Here is a 15,573-nt window from a genome sequence, read left to right as displayed (position 1 = left end):
CTTTCTGGGACGATAGAGGGCAGCAGACTTACCGGGTAAATCCATTGTTCTCAGAATTATGCGCATGTTCAGAACTACGTAAACAATGGAAATTTACCCAGTATGTCTGCTGCCACCTAGCGTTGGAAAGTCTCCTATTGGCCAGTGTGACACGGTTGATAGGCAATAAGCCTGGCCCCAATTCATGGAACTGTTTAAACAGAAAAATCATTCTTATAAATATTCAGCTAATAGCCAGACACCAGTACATGTGACATGGTATCTTGCTGGGTAAACATCATTTTGTTTCACTGAGCTTTTTAGTGCTTGAAGCAGCTCCATGATATTGGGTCATGTTGTACATTTTAATGTGGATGCTAGCCTTGCTCAAGGCAGTCGCATTATTCGCTCCGAAAAGACGCCGCTGTAAACCCACCCGTATTCACTGTGCGTGGTACGTGTAATCACATCGCATGGCCCACCCGTAAACACACTGTCACATCGTACGACTACTGTGCACACAAGTCATCTGCACTCGTACCACTAACCGCATGCGGAGGCCGTCAGGCCGACAGCCTTGTCGGGTCTGTAACTTCTGGGTTTAATGTGTTTCATGAAAAAAAATTCCACTATTGGAAAAAAATGGGGGGCTCTCAGATATGCTAGTGTGCAGCTCATGAATATGTATATCTTTCGTCAGACCTATCAGACAACACAGGATGTGAGGCAAATGAATTATTAATTTTGACGTCCAATCACGCACTTCCCTTATCATGACCTTTGTACCCTATCATGCTCGCTGAGCGTCCGTGGTGGTGGTGTGATGTAAACATATCTCGTCTTTCGCGGGCATTATGGTAATGAGCTGACCGTGGGAACTCTTCGCTTATTATAGTAATGAGGTCAGTGGCTTCAACACAGACAAGGCTGTCGGCCATGCATGCGGATAGTGTACGGGGGCATCGTGTCGTGCGATGTAGTTACATACATTTTACGCACAGTGAATACGGGTGGGTTTTTATACAGCGGCGGTCTTTTTTCGGAGTGAATAATTCGACTGCCTTGAGCAAGGCTATGTGGATGCCTCTGCAGAAAATAACACATAGGGCATTATGAACATGTGGATATCTGGCTCGATACTGATGAATAGTTCATTAATGCTAACACTAGACGTTTTGAATCCCCTACCATTTCATCATTTTAATTTATATTGAAACTATACATGATTTAATAGACGTTTGACTGTATTGCAACTACAACGTACTTATTAAAGCTACATACTTGTATTGCAAATTGAAACATTACACTATTGACCCTTTACATACATCAAATGCCTCCTTAACCATTTCCAGCAATTTGGAGTCAATTCATGACTTCCAATTTGAGGACAGCATATGCGGGTCAAATACCAATGTAGTAAAAACTATTGCTACAAATGTGCATCCTGTTTTACTACTGAGTGAAATATCTCTCAAGTGCAACAGTTGTTAGAGTGAAAGGTTCTGCACATGTCTGTACATTTAATTTGCAGGTGTTCTAGAAATATTGAAAAGCTATCACATAGCTACATAAAGCTATCATGACAGAATCTTGGGACATGATGGTAGATGATGCAATTATAACCTATTATTTATACATTTACATGTAGGTTTAATTTATTCCACCAACAGGCCCCACATTACATATTGACATCATTTGATTGCAAGCTTTATGTCAACCAGACACACAGCCAGGTTTTACTTTAGGGAGCAATTGAAAGGAGTCACCTTGATATACCCATGGGTATCATCCTTAATCACCACCCCAATAAGGTCCCCATTCTCTACCATGTCTGTCTATCATTTGTGGATTTGGGTGATTTTGTTTATCCATCCTGCTGCTTCTTGTGAGGCAGCTTGTTTTTGAAGATTACACAAATGTCAATCTAATGTTGGAAACAGTGGCTTACATGTAGTTAGGGATTGTGGTGCCTGGGGCAATGTTAGAGAATACCCATCACTAACTTTCAATTTCTCTTAAATATAAGCTGTGACCACTCACAGAAGGTTTTCTAAATCAGAAAAATCCTTGTATGTAACTCTCTATCTATGCACTTACCAATCACAACCCAGATAGCACACCCATGTGTCAATGGAGTAACTTCCTTTGTTAGCATTGATGCTATGAATCCAATAAGTTCAGGCTGGAGGAGTTACTCAGGAATTGCCCACTGGTAGTAACACATGATGTTAGCTCACTTGTGCATGCAGTACTGCACTCCGTCTATTCACATTGTATGCACCTACAAACACCAATAAAAAGAAGGAGAGCATAAGACAAAATCATGAAAATTACAGAGTACTAGTAATTTATATCACAAAAATACATTGGAAAAAACTTGTTTGGATGTTTTGAAGCGGGCAGTGCAGTATGCCCTCAGTCATTAGGGTTCATCTGTTCAGCTCTATCTATCTATGCACTGACCAATCACAACCCAGATAGCACACCCATATTTAATTCCCATTGCAAATTGTTAACAAGCTTTTGGATGGCCGTCTCCATTTGGTGCGTTGCCAGATCAGTGCTTCACAGACTAAGACTAATGTGGCTGCGTTTGAATAAAATGCTTTGGTGGTTCTGATTGGTCTTATAAAGGAGGCATCACTTGATCATGACAAATAATACAATATGGGCACATCAATGGAAACATTAATGTAAAGAATTCTCGTGTGCTAGTTTTGTATGGGCATCATACAGAGACAATACAACACTAACTCACGTCCAACTCATCACACTGTTATACATCTAGACCATTTGATATTAGCTTTCTACTTGGAAATAGTAACAACCTAGCGCAGTTGACTTGAACTTGTTTGAAATATACAAGTATAAGGTTACAATTAATGACACTTCCTAATGTTTATACAGGATTTCAAAGCCACACAAAACAATAAGCCTATCTTACATGCCATGCAAACAATTCATGCCACCATCTATACTCCAAAACAATCAAGAAGAAAAACGGAAACATCTTAAATGCAGATCAATAAAGAGAAAGCTGTATTTATGTGATTATTCAGTCATTATGATTACATCTCAATAATAAAGGGTTCTGATTGGAACAGACAGATACAGATATGCATCGATGCTCATCATGACAACCAGTGGTTGGGTTGATTGGGTTGGGTGACATGAATGTACTATCTACATGAATGATCATGTCTTAATGCGCATACTCCATGTTTATGATTCACTTGCCAGGTTTGGATTCCAATACTATCTACTAACTACAATGCCTAATACTTATTCACCCCCCCCCCCCTTTTATTACATGTGTCTGGTTCTAAATGGATTAAGGGAATGTCTTAACTTCCAATAATAATGAGATAACTGCATAAAAAATTGAAATATTTTTCAACCTCCAATATGAAAAAAAAGAAACAACATTCAAAACAATCAGTAGCCATGTAAAGTATTTTTTTAATTCATAACTGTATGTCAAAATCCAAGACAAAAAACATCTGAACTTTTGAATCATGTACATGTATGTATAATGAATATCAAACTAGCCTTCATTGCATAAGACTTTTGTTATTAGTTACAAAGACTAATAATTTGTCATTGAGTTAAGTGTTTGTGCACACCTGCATGATGCAGAATGATTACTTGCTGACCAATAAGGATTCTCTTCTTATTCAATGACACATTGTTGTCACTCAACCACTGTGTTACCTGAGCAGATCAAAGTTATAACAACAGCTTCTCTATTTGGATGCAGATACCCCTAGTAGGAAACAATCATGGTAATTCTTCAACAATATTACACTATAACCAGTACAGCAAACGACAACATGCAAACCACATATCAACATGCATACACATTGTACACCATACCATATAGATCAATTCTAACTACATATGTAAAAGATTCAAAATGTACTCACAGTGGTACTTTAAAGCAGATGGCTGCATAAAAAGCTTCAAATATTTCCAATCAGTTATAAAAGCTTGATGTTATCAATAGACGGATTGCACATGACGTGATTGACCAAAATATTAGATGAAATGGCCACATGTAAAAGGTTATTATTGGCAGAGAGTTGTGCACAGCGCATACACACATGTACTTATCCATTGTCTATCATCAAATATGGCGGCCTATGACGCTTTGTACAAACCATCTAATATCGTCCCATTGTTTTATAAGTAATCCCACTTGAATGACATTATGTTCATAGTAGACAGTATTAGTATTTAGTTCCATTCAACCTGGCAGTTTTTACAAGTGTTTATTTCCATGTTGTTTTAATATTGGATTGCTAATACTACATGTACACCATGTTGATGTAAAGCAGGCCTGGTGAACTTAAAGTCACAATGTTCATGTATCCTGGCTATATCTCTGTTTTGTTTCATCAACTTTGTACTTGTCGCTATTATGACAATTATGCCCCCTTTGTAGGTTAATCATGTTACATTGACATCAGTAATTTAGCTGCCCGTTTATTTGCAACATTACACAGTGAAATTAGTTTTTTTAAATAGATAAAATTACAAATCATTACGAGTCATTTTGCAAAACAAATTATAATACCTTTTGTGTGGAATTGCCCAATTGATGGAATTGCCCAATTGATGGAATTGCCCAATTGATGGAATTGCCCAATTGATGGAATTGCCCAATTGATGGAATTGCCCAATTGATGGAATTGCCCAATTGATGGAATTGCCCAATTGATGGAATTGCCCAATAGATGTAGTGATTGAAGTAGAGGTGTTTAATAAAATGACAGCAGGGTCAGGCTCTCAATACTAAATTCTTAATGTTGACTTGGAGGCAATCAAATGCATTATTAAGAGATAAGTAAATCAAGTTTGAGGGTTAGCACGGTTAGTACACAGTGATAACAGGCAATGCTACATGTATTGAGCGGACTCATTACATGGTTCTACATTGTAGTACATCGGTCTACTTATAAACCTTTAAAATCACAACTAGTTATGTGCAGATTTATGGTTTTGGTTTCAAATCTGTAAGCAAGTGAATAATTTAAACAAAAAAGTGAAGAAGAAATTGTACTGGTCTCGCAGCAAGCAGTTTTGTCTAGTGGCCCTGCAATTGGCTACAATGTCAAACAACACACAATACAAGTCATATAGTTCCCTAACCAGGTGTAGAGTTTAATAGACTACACACAAAGCAAAGCCAATAGATCAAACAATACAGATCAGTAATAATTGCAATATATAAACAACTGGTACACGCTAATGTGTTCTAGGTCACATTTAAAACAAATACCAAAAACCTCTCAAAAGATTTGTAATTATTTAACAATTGGTTTTCACACTTAAGATTGCAAAGAAAAGAAGAAGATATTCAGGGTATAAGACAGAACAAATTAGAAAACATTTCACATGCCACTATCTCAATATGAAGTTAAGCTCAAACATTTCAAGTATTGATGTATAGCAACAAGAGACACGAATGCTATACATGAGATGCGTATGTTACAGCTGTGTGATGTATATAGTCCTCCAATATGCATAGAAAAGGTTACCTTGAATGCAGCCTACTGTCCAGATCACACTCTACAATCAGTCAATGTACTCCTATAATAGCTTTGTTGCAAAGAACCATTCTATGTTAGTCTGTACATGACATTGTTGCACTCTAAACCATGATCAGGCCAATCAAGCAATCAATCAACTGCTCTGTGTTTTCTTTGCATAAATAACAGATCTGAACCAAGTAATCATAAGATAGTAATCAAATACCCTAAAGAATACAATGGGATTAAATAGGCGGTAAATAAGTCTTATCAAATAAATACTGAATATATTATTTGGTTTAAAAGTCAAATTACAACTAAAATAAAAAGCAATTCTTCTGAAAAATAAATAATGCATCTGGATCAGGTGGGACACGTACATTCTCTATACCTACATGTACATGTACGTACATGTACTTATGTTGCTCATTTGGATTTGAAGGTATAACAATTGTGCGGCAATACTACTGTGATCATCTTACTTTAGCTTTTAGGGTTCCTATACATACATGTACAAGGAGATTTTGACTCCAATATTATGAAAGAAAAAATGTTCATAAATAAAAAGCTATAAAGGACTTATGTTACTGCTAGAATTAGGCTGTGCATGGATCCTAACCAGATGTGAAGACTGAAACTGCACAATGAATCTGAATAAGAGAACGAAACCCTTACTTCAAGTACTACAGGTTTGTCTTCATTGAATATAACCCACAACTCTATCTGCTATTTCATTGAATATAACCCACAACTCTATCTGCTATTTCATTGAATATAACCCACAACTCTATCTGCTATTTCAGCACTCAAATAACCTCATAAGCAATTTTGAGGTATGGCGGACGTGATAGGAGTGTACTGTTTGGTTCGGGTACACACAATTTTACCCAAACCTTTTAGTGTATGTAGCAAAAAGGCTTATTATTATTCAGACAACTAAGCTAAGTCTTATAAGATTCATCCAAACTGTAAGACGGATTGCTTTTAAAAATAAAATATTGCATCAAGTATCCTAGATGATTGTTTAGGAGTACATACATTTTCATAGTCAGCACCCATCATGGGTAATGTGCATGTACGTACATTTTACCAATTATTCAATCTTTTCATTGTCTAGAAAGTGCACAAAGAAATATGTGAGCAATATCCCTAATCTGTTGATATCAGTAAATAATAGCAAAATTCATGACAACTAAATTGCTCTGAATCTTTCATACAAAGGTCATTTTCTAATGCACTCATTTATGCAGCACATGCGGTGAAAGTGTTGAATAAATGCCATCGTACCACTGCACTATGGAACCACAAAGTCACAAAACTTACATTTATAGGTGTGATCAATTGAACACATTTAGTAGGAAATAAAAGTTTATTTTAACCCACTAAAAAAGTAGTGCCTAAACATAAATACATGTATATGAATCATTGGTCTAGGCTACAAGACTCTCCGATTTGGAAATGATCCCAGATTTAAGAAATTTCTGGCTTAAGACAACAGTATAAAAGAACCGCACATGTTATTATCATATTCAGCCCTAGCTTGGGCATGAAACTACGAACAGAGTATGTGGGACAATTTGTGTTGCAGGCTTCAGACTATTTGCAGGTTAATTGCCAGTGACTGATACTAGAATGGTACAGATCTTGGCCTCATTGACTTTAACTTGAAGACTTTCCAGAAACAATAAGATATTGATGACTAAAACTAAGATGTTCCCAGTTGTTTCCACATTAGCATTTGGAGTCTTAAGCAATGGTGTGCAAAATGTTTCACTTGTATATGTTCCAAATCAAACATTACAGTTATAGAAGCCATTATTACTATGATACAGTTTTTATCCCAAAAGCTTATTGTTTAGAATTAACAACAGCTTTAAACTAGCTGAACTGAATAAGATCGGTCAATCCTATACACTGTGACTATGTATTGGCTCGGCATGCTAACAAGTGACTAGTAGTCCAGCTGCTGATAAATGATGGGATGTGTTGTATACAAAGCTGACATACAGTGCATAGTACTGCAATAACTAACACCTTGATTCCACAGATGGGATTTGCCGTCAGTAAGCACAGTAGAGAATTGAATTGCAATAATCCCTGGTACACTCTCTAATTTGTTAATAAGTTAATATTTGAGTTTGTGTTCCTCAAACTAAGAAAGTGTTGCTAGATGGGAAACACAACCTCTGGTGTGTAAAATTCATTGAAAATACCAATAAAAGGTTCACCTATCAAGGAAACGTTGCAAAAGCTTGCCCCTAACCATGTTTGATGTACATGTGTGTACCACAACATATGGTGTGTACCACACTTAGAATCTGAATGTTCATATAGATCCAAACAAGTTGATGGTCCGTTAATGATTCAAACTTAACTTGCAATTGGTTATGAATCCTCAATGTATAACTTTGCTCCATGTACCTTGACATACTAGAGCTTCAAGTAGACACACAAATGATAGGTAGCTGTTTGTGTCCTACTCTTAATGCCAAATGTTACCTTGAAACAACTCAATCATTCATCTCTTGCTCCAAATATCCTAGGAATACAGTACCAATATAATACCAAACATTAATGTATTTGTAAAACATGAGGGTTGCAGACAGTTATGTAACTCTATACTTTATCTACATTTTGACATCAATATTTTTTCAATGACACAGGCCCAACAGGTAAAATTATCAAAAACATTTTTTTATATTTTGTACATACGCTGCACACAGTTCCCTAGACTACATCCTAATTTACCACTAGAAATACACTAATAACAGCGTATATGGTACAATAAGTGTTCACTTGTAATAGGTTGGCATTAAATACCTTTTTATTTTTGGTGATAAATAAATCAAAATGATCAATCCTCTACCAAATATATTATATCTCTTAAATTCTACTCATTTCAAACCAGACGTCTTCATGAAACTTGTGCACTTCAATAATATGCCAGAATACATATTGTGCACTAGCTATAATGTATGTGTAGACACACAATTGGTTGAATGGTGAATATATACCAAATGCTTGAGTATTGGCCCAGCCAATAAGCAAGCTTTGGCAGTAACAGCACCGTTCCTATAACACCTCTTATCTTATAATTGCAATTAATCAGCTTCCACTACCAACAAAAGTTTAAAAATTCAAGTAAAAATGAGCGTAACCTGGATGTATTGATCCAGCTCTCACTAGTCTCCTATCTACTCACTTCATCAAAATACTTGTTGTGCATTTCTTGATTGAATATAATAAGAATCTACAGTATTAAATAGCATGACATGATAACATATAATATGAACAAAGTTTGATGTCAATCTATTTGGCAGACATTCATACTGTATCAATATGAAACTGTCTACAATGCAAATACTCTATACTTAGTCACATTCAGTACTTTAGGTTGATTATGTACAAAGTCAGTCACAGTGCAAATTGTCAAAGTCTGCTACAAACATCAAATGACTCCAGCCAACAGCTAACAAGTCTCCAGACTGTTGGCCAGGCAAGTCAAAGGTTATATATCAAGAAACATCAATATGGTATTATCAAAAAGAACTTTCTTTAACTGCCGAAACTAATTCAAATATTACAAAGCATGTAGCTGTCACTTGTTGGATAACAATTGTTCCAAATGAAGTTACCAAAAGGATGATATAGGACTTGCTGTACTGTAATAATGTTCACAGCGCTACTAAGAATGTCCTTTATTTCTGTATCAGACAGGTAAATATACAGAGTATGGAACAAGTCAAAATACTGACTTCTATTACTAGGTGGGTCAAATTGGCCTAAAAATGTAAGCATTTCTTACTAATACAGTTAAGGCAAGGTGGACATTGAAGTGAAACTGTACTTGGTTTAGTAAGATCATTCCAGCAGGCAATGCCATGCTAATCTCTAATTAAACGATGTTACCATGCCAATGTCATTACATGTTTCAAGTTCCATGTCATATTTCACATTCAGTCAAACAAATTATTGCAATTTCCAAGGTAACTTGTGTTACCCTGAAAACAGCAATTACACATCTGATTTTCTGGGTTCTCATAATTTGATAGGTTGAGATTATTATTATTATTGGTTTTCCATTCCCTATTATGATAGTACATGTAATTAGAGTAACTGTGAAATGGGTTGTATCCATACAATGTTTGTAAGACAGTAAAATACAGAACAATGGCATGAGTTGATGCAAAGCAGTAAAGGGCCCTGCTCTCCACCTCCATGTGGAGCAATGTTAATATCCAAGTGTGTGCTTTGACTAAGTAGACCATTTAACAACACTTGTTAGCTGTTATATGTGTGGTCGTTTGCTCAACACAAATCAAAAGTATCAAAAATTGTGTTTATACAATGAAGGTGCTATTTGTACTTCGACGTTGTGGTGATCACTAGATATGTGCACTATTGAAATGACTTGATATAATTTCATAAGGAGAGAAGGCTGTAAAACATAACATCGCACAAAAGGATCCTGTTCCGTTACAGCCCTCTTGACAATCCCCTGTTCATACTAGACTGAAGAGAGTTTAGTATTTATCTCTACATCTTTGCAGGTATGTCTACAATGTACATGTACATGTCCAGGTATATTCACTTTTTGCCTGTCCAGCATACTGACTTGCCATTTCTGGGCTTGATCAGGGCTTGTTTCCAAATTTGAGGCATCTAAACTGAGCATCAGCACCTTGTAGACAGGTCTCCATCCATGTTTCACTATTGGGCTGTCCGGACTTGGTATTTCTAAAAAATTTCTGAGACTTTGAAAATTAACAAGCGCATGCATCGGATGATTTCATACCCGCATCATGGCATCATGGTATAGTTAGTTGGTATGAGGTGCAGACATGTGAAGCCCATCAACTACAGAAAGTGATGAGACTGCACAGATTATTGGACATGGCATGGTAACATATCACACTCTTAGTAGTTAAGATACATGTTTGAGCAAGGAAAGAAGCATCCTTATCCATGACACAGATCTCTACTGGTATCTACATATGCTGATGCAATGCTGCCAAATATGTCCACTTTTAACCAATTAACACTTACATTTTGAATAACAAAAATTGTCAAAAGAAGGTGTGTAATAAAACTGTTACCCACATTGTTCTCAAACGAATCCATACTTTAAAAAGCACATTCACAAATCGAATTGATGTTAATATGTAATCAAAAAAGTCAAGATACAATAATGGATTAATGCATGGCAATGGAATGCGGTTACCACTATTCAATAGCAAACAAAACAACTGTGTCATTCTGGTTGTGGTTAAGAGTGGTCTTTTTTCAAGCTCACATAGTGTTAAATTGCATGACATGATTTGTACAGTAGTCTTGGTTGATGTTATGATCAATAGGTTAGTGTTAGTGGGCACCATTACTGTTACGTTGGCTCAGTGGTTGGTGTCTCATGATATCAGAGGACGAACCTTGAGTAGCTAGCATCTTGGGACCATGACGCAACATCTGCTGAGCCTTGTCATATGCTTCCTTGATCTCCTTTCTCCATTGTATGTACTCAGGATCACTCTGTCACAAATTAACCAAAATAACTCATTAAGCTACAGACACAAGGACAATGTGACAACCATTGACAATTATGTGCTGATATTACTGGGTTAGGCACTATTCCAAACATTCTGTCAATCATAATCATCTCTGCCCACCGACCTTGATCTAACAAATTAAAAAAGGGCAGAAATGTTTACCCTTTGAATTCAGCATAACCTCAGTTTAAGATTGCACGCTGCATGAACATGAGCCTACACGTGTCCAGAGCATAGGAAAAGAACCTAAAATTGACTGGTCTATACCAACATGTTTCATTTCAGGCTAGATAAATAAGATACAAAGTCACATTAATCATAAAACAATTATGTGGTCAACATAGTTAGTGTGACTAAGTCTGCAATTGCTCAATTAATATCTGTAACAAGAACATTGTTACATCCATCAAACTGATCTTGGACTTGACCTGTGCATAAATTAGGCATATAAGGATGCAATTGAATGCTGCAAAGGGTACCAGACTAAACATGTCTTCATCAATCAATACAAGGACATACCCATAGAGTTATATATAAGAACTAGAGGGTGCACTGGTGATGCTGCTTGCACAAACGCACTGGGACCGCAAGATGACAAGCGCGCCATTCTGTACGCTGGTTGAATATGAAATACACATTTGAGTTTTTTTTATTGAACACTCACACGATGCTGTTTGTTCAACTTACAAAATGGCCACACAAACACACGCTGTGGGATGGCTGTTTTGTCAACTTAGAAAATGGCCGCCTGCGCGCATGCTGGGGCGCGTACATAGGCCAGTGCGCCCTCTAGTTCTTATATATAACTCTATGGACATACCTGAGATAATGACTTGGCATGCAACTTTATATATTTTTCCATTTTCAAATTGAACGAATAATAGTTTCCTTAATCTGACAGCTTTTGTTTGGATCTGAAACATTGACAACAAACTATAAATATTAATATCAAAGAACCCTGATCGAAGAGAAAAACTCAATATGTAAATTTTGTAACATGCCACTGTGATGTCACTGCCTTAATCACATGACTGATACAACAAACACACTGATTTGCAGTGCATAGTTGAGCTGGTTTAGTCAAATTGTGCTATTTCATGGGCCATACATGCACCAAACATGTAAACTTCTTCTTACCTATTTCATGGGCCATACATGCACCAAACATGTAAACTTCTTCTTACCTATTTCATGGGCCATACATGCACCAAACATGTAAACTTCTTCTTACCTATTTCATGGGCCATACATGCACCAAACATGTAAACTTCTTCTTACCTATTTCATGGGCCATACATGCACCAAACATGTAAACTTCTTCTTACCTATTTCATGGGCCATACATGCACCAAACATGTAAACTTCTTCTTACCTATTTCATGGGCCATACATGCACCAAACATGTAAACTTCTTCTTACCTATTTCATGGGCCATACATGCACCAAACATGTAAACTTCTTCTTACCTATTTCATGGGCCATACATGCACCAAACATGTAAACTTCTTCTTACCTATTTCATGGGCCATACATGCACCAAACATGTAAACTTCTTCTTACCTATTTCATGGGCCATACATGCACCAAACATGTAAACTTCTTCTTACAGTAAAGAAATTGTATTATTGTTTAAACACTCTCCCATGTACAAAGAACTAATATTAAATTACACATGGTGCAATCTACACATGGTGCAATCTACACATGGTGCAATCTACACATGGTGCAATCTACACATGGTGCAATCTGCACATGGTGCAATCTACACATGGTGCAATCTACACATGGTGCAATCTGCACATGGTGCAATCTACACATGGTGCAATCTACACATGGTGCAATCTACACATGGTGCAATCTACACATGGTGCAATCTGCACATGGTGCAATCTGCACATGGTGCAATCTGCACTTGGGTCTATCCCGGTGTAGTCTTTTTGTGGCATGAACTTGCAACTGATGGGATGTACTAAAGTAGGTTCTATGGAGAAAGTGGGAAGTACTGGACTGTGTAGACTTATGTGGTACAGTATGCATTTATGAGTGTATGGTATAATGGGGTGTAGTGCAGTGTGGTGTGGTTACCTCTGTTCTCAGGATGCAGTTCTTGCCTGCCTTTAGCTTCAGCTGTATGCATTTGAAGCCCTTGACCATTGTTTCCTCAACACTTACTACATGTTCCATAACCAGTACATTTTGCTGAAATAAAACAAACACTTATTAATGAAACAATGTAAAGACTGAAACAATTGGAAATTGTTTCACACAAATTCAGACCAGTCTTTCAATAAATTGATATTTTGGAAAAACAGAGAGGAAAATGTGAAGCAGTTCTTATCTTTTAGAACAAATATGACTTTGTTTCTAGATGTGCCCTGATGATTTCATGCCTAACAATGCATTAACCCAGTCTAGACTGAATTGTTTGACTACTCAGTGTGAAGCACAAAACACAACAGCACCCATGTGTTCACAGCACCCATGTGTTCACACGCCAACATCAAGTTAATTAACAAATGAGAAGGGGGAAGGTCTTAAAATTGAACTGAAAATGTTAAAATAATTGCATCAACACAACATTGCCCCAAAACTCACAATAATAAATGAATATCAATAACATTATTAAAATACTAGGACACAAGTCGGCAGACACAAGACAAATTTCGAAACTTTGCAAGGATCTTTGGATACAGACAACCAAGAATTTCTCTAATAATAAATAGGGATATTAAGCATATTAAGAATAATAAATGTGAGCAAAATTAGGAGAAAACTTTAAAAACCAATTGAGTCATATAAGGAACAACATGAACTACATATCATTTTAATATTGAACCTAAGATATTCAGTTGGAGAGGGAGGGTTTGGCGTACTACGGTCGTCGCAAAAGTATTTGTGTAGCACATAATTAGCATGACTCAATAGTGTGTAGCGATGTATCTTCACCTGATAAAAAAAAAATGATCAAAATTCTTACTTTTCTCCAGCTTCTATGTCGAAAAAACAACAATTTTAATTATTCAATATAACTTGCAGATGTTCTTAACATAAATAAACTACTGATTGCTCTTACTTTGCAATTGCAGAAAACATCAGTTTAGTTTGGATTAGATATAAAATCCCAAGTCACCGTCGTTCAAGAATAAACAAATCCACACACGCGTGTGACCAGTAAGCTGCACACAGTACATGTGTGTGCCTGCTGTAGGGAAGAAAGCCACAGTCTAAGAGACAAGCGTTTCTATTGGCTGTTGAATTTCCACATGGTGCGTTGAAAAAAAATTCATTTGTCGATTTTGCCCTACTGCCAGAGCGGTGTATAAACTGAAAATCCTGGAAGAAACTACGTTCGTCGTTGGTGGTGATTTCTTTATTAATTTAGCATCGGATTTCTTGCGGAAAAATATATTAAATTTGAAAGGTTTTAAAAAAAATTCAACATTTTTGTATCAAGTATAAATGCTGCAAAATATGTAACCAAAATTGAATCGCAAAATTAGCGATCCACTTTTTAATTGCGTCGCAAATTGCGATTTGATACAGGCAAAATAGTTCCTTGTACATGAAAGTAATTTTGTTGCGAACTAAAGTGCAATCCATGTTATACAAATACCAAAGAAGTTAAAGGAACACGTTGCCTTGGAACGGACAAGTTGGTCTTTGATAAGCGTTTATAATCGTTTGTTATAAAATGCATATGATTAGAAAGATATTTTTAAAGTAGAATATAATGATCCACACAAGTATCACTCGAAATTGTGTGGTTTTCCTTTTACCTCGTTGACTAACACAGACGCCAATCTCACTTGGTTGAGTACATGTACAAGGACTGACCTATATTCTACATTTACACATGGTACATACAATGTATAAGCTTTAGATACTTTTCATGCTTTTTAAACACAATCCTGCATATATTTTTTTTTTACGAAGGGCAAAACAAATTGCACTTTTAAGTAGAAATGATCTCATGCCTGCATTTTATTTAGCATCTTTGGAAAGATACAGATTATGGAGCTGGGTAAATTGCCTTTGTGCTGAGGGTTGAACTTAGTGGTGTGGAATAAGGATGAAACCTACAATAGACATACCGAGCTCACACCCTTTTCTCCATCTCCTTGCCATTCTAGTCGATTAGGGAAGAGATAGAAGTAACGTCGCTGCCATGAGTTTAGGAAAGGTCCACCCAGCTTGAAGATGTGGCCATGCATGATGCAGTCTTTACCCATAGCATACTCTGTAAGGGAACAATGCACAGAAAATCATTCACTTCTCATTTAGCTTCATCATAATCGTACAAGACTTAACTTTAGAATAAACTAATAGTAAGTTATAAGCCAAAAGGGAAACTGACTGGGTAAATTTGGATTAAGTTGAACTATGGTTGAACAAAGATAAAGTTACAAATGTGGGATTTGAACCAATGGCATCCGGTTTAACATTCCGGTGCTCTACCAACTGAGCCGTCTAGTCCTAAATGGCAGTCTCTATATTTGTCATATGTTTATTCCGGATGCACCATG

At 36.5% G+C, this 15,573-nt stretch overlaps 1 protein-coding gene across 2 annotated transcripts in view; it reads right to left on the bottom strand.

Moving 5' to 3' along the window:
* Window positions 1–985: 985 nt before the first annotated feature.
* Window positions 986–15,573, bottom strand: part of LOC117290782 (beta-adrenergic receptor kinase 2-like) — a 70,001-nt gene continuing 55,413 nt past the window's right edge. Inside the window, exons 17-20 of one of the 2 annotated variants that reach the window (XM_033772335.1) lie at window positions 15,142–15,287; window positions 13,136–13,249; window positions 10,934–11,033; window positions 986–2,260 (exon numbers count right to left, since the gene is read on the bottom strand). In XM_033772335.1, coding sequence (XP_033628226.1) covers window positions 2,208–2,260; window positions 10,934–11,033; window positions 13,136–13,249; window positions 15,142–15,287 — 413 coding nt within the window. In that variant the 3' untranslated portion in view covers window positions 986–2,207. Of the gene's footprint in view, window positions 2,261–5,113; window positions 11,034–13,135; window positions 13,250–15,141; window positions 15,288–15,573 lie in introns of those variants that run through there. The other variant, XM_033772334.1, reaches the window with a different exon arrangement.

The sequence above is a fragment of the Asterias rubens genome, chromosome 5 (genome assembly GCF_902459465.1).
Source record: "Asterias rubens chromosome 5, eAstRub1.3, whole genome shotgun sequence".
Taxonomy (NCBI): domain Eukaryota; kingdom Metazoa; phylum Echinodermata; class Asteroidea; order Forcipulatida; family Asteriidae; genus Asterias; species Asterias rubens.
Note: the sequence above shows the minus strand (reverse complement) of the source record. Positions and strands in the feature narration are given on the sequence as shown.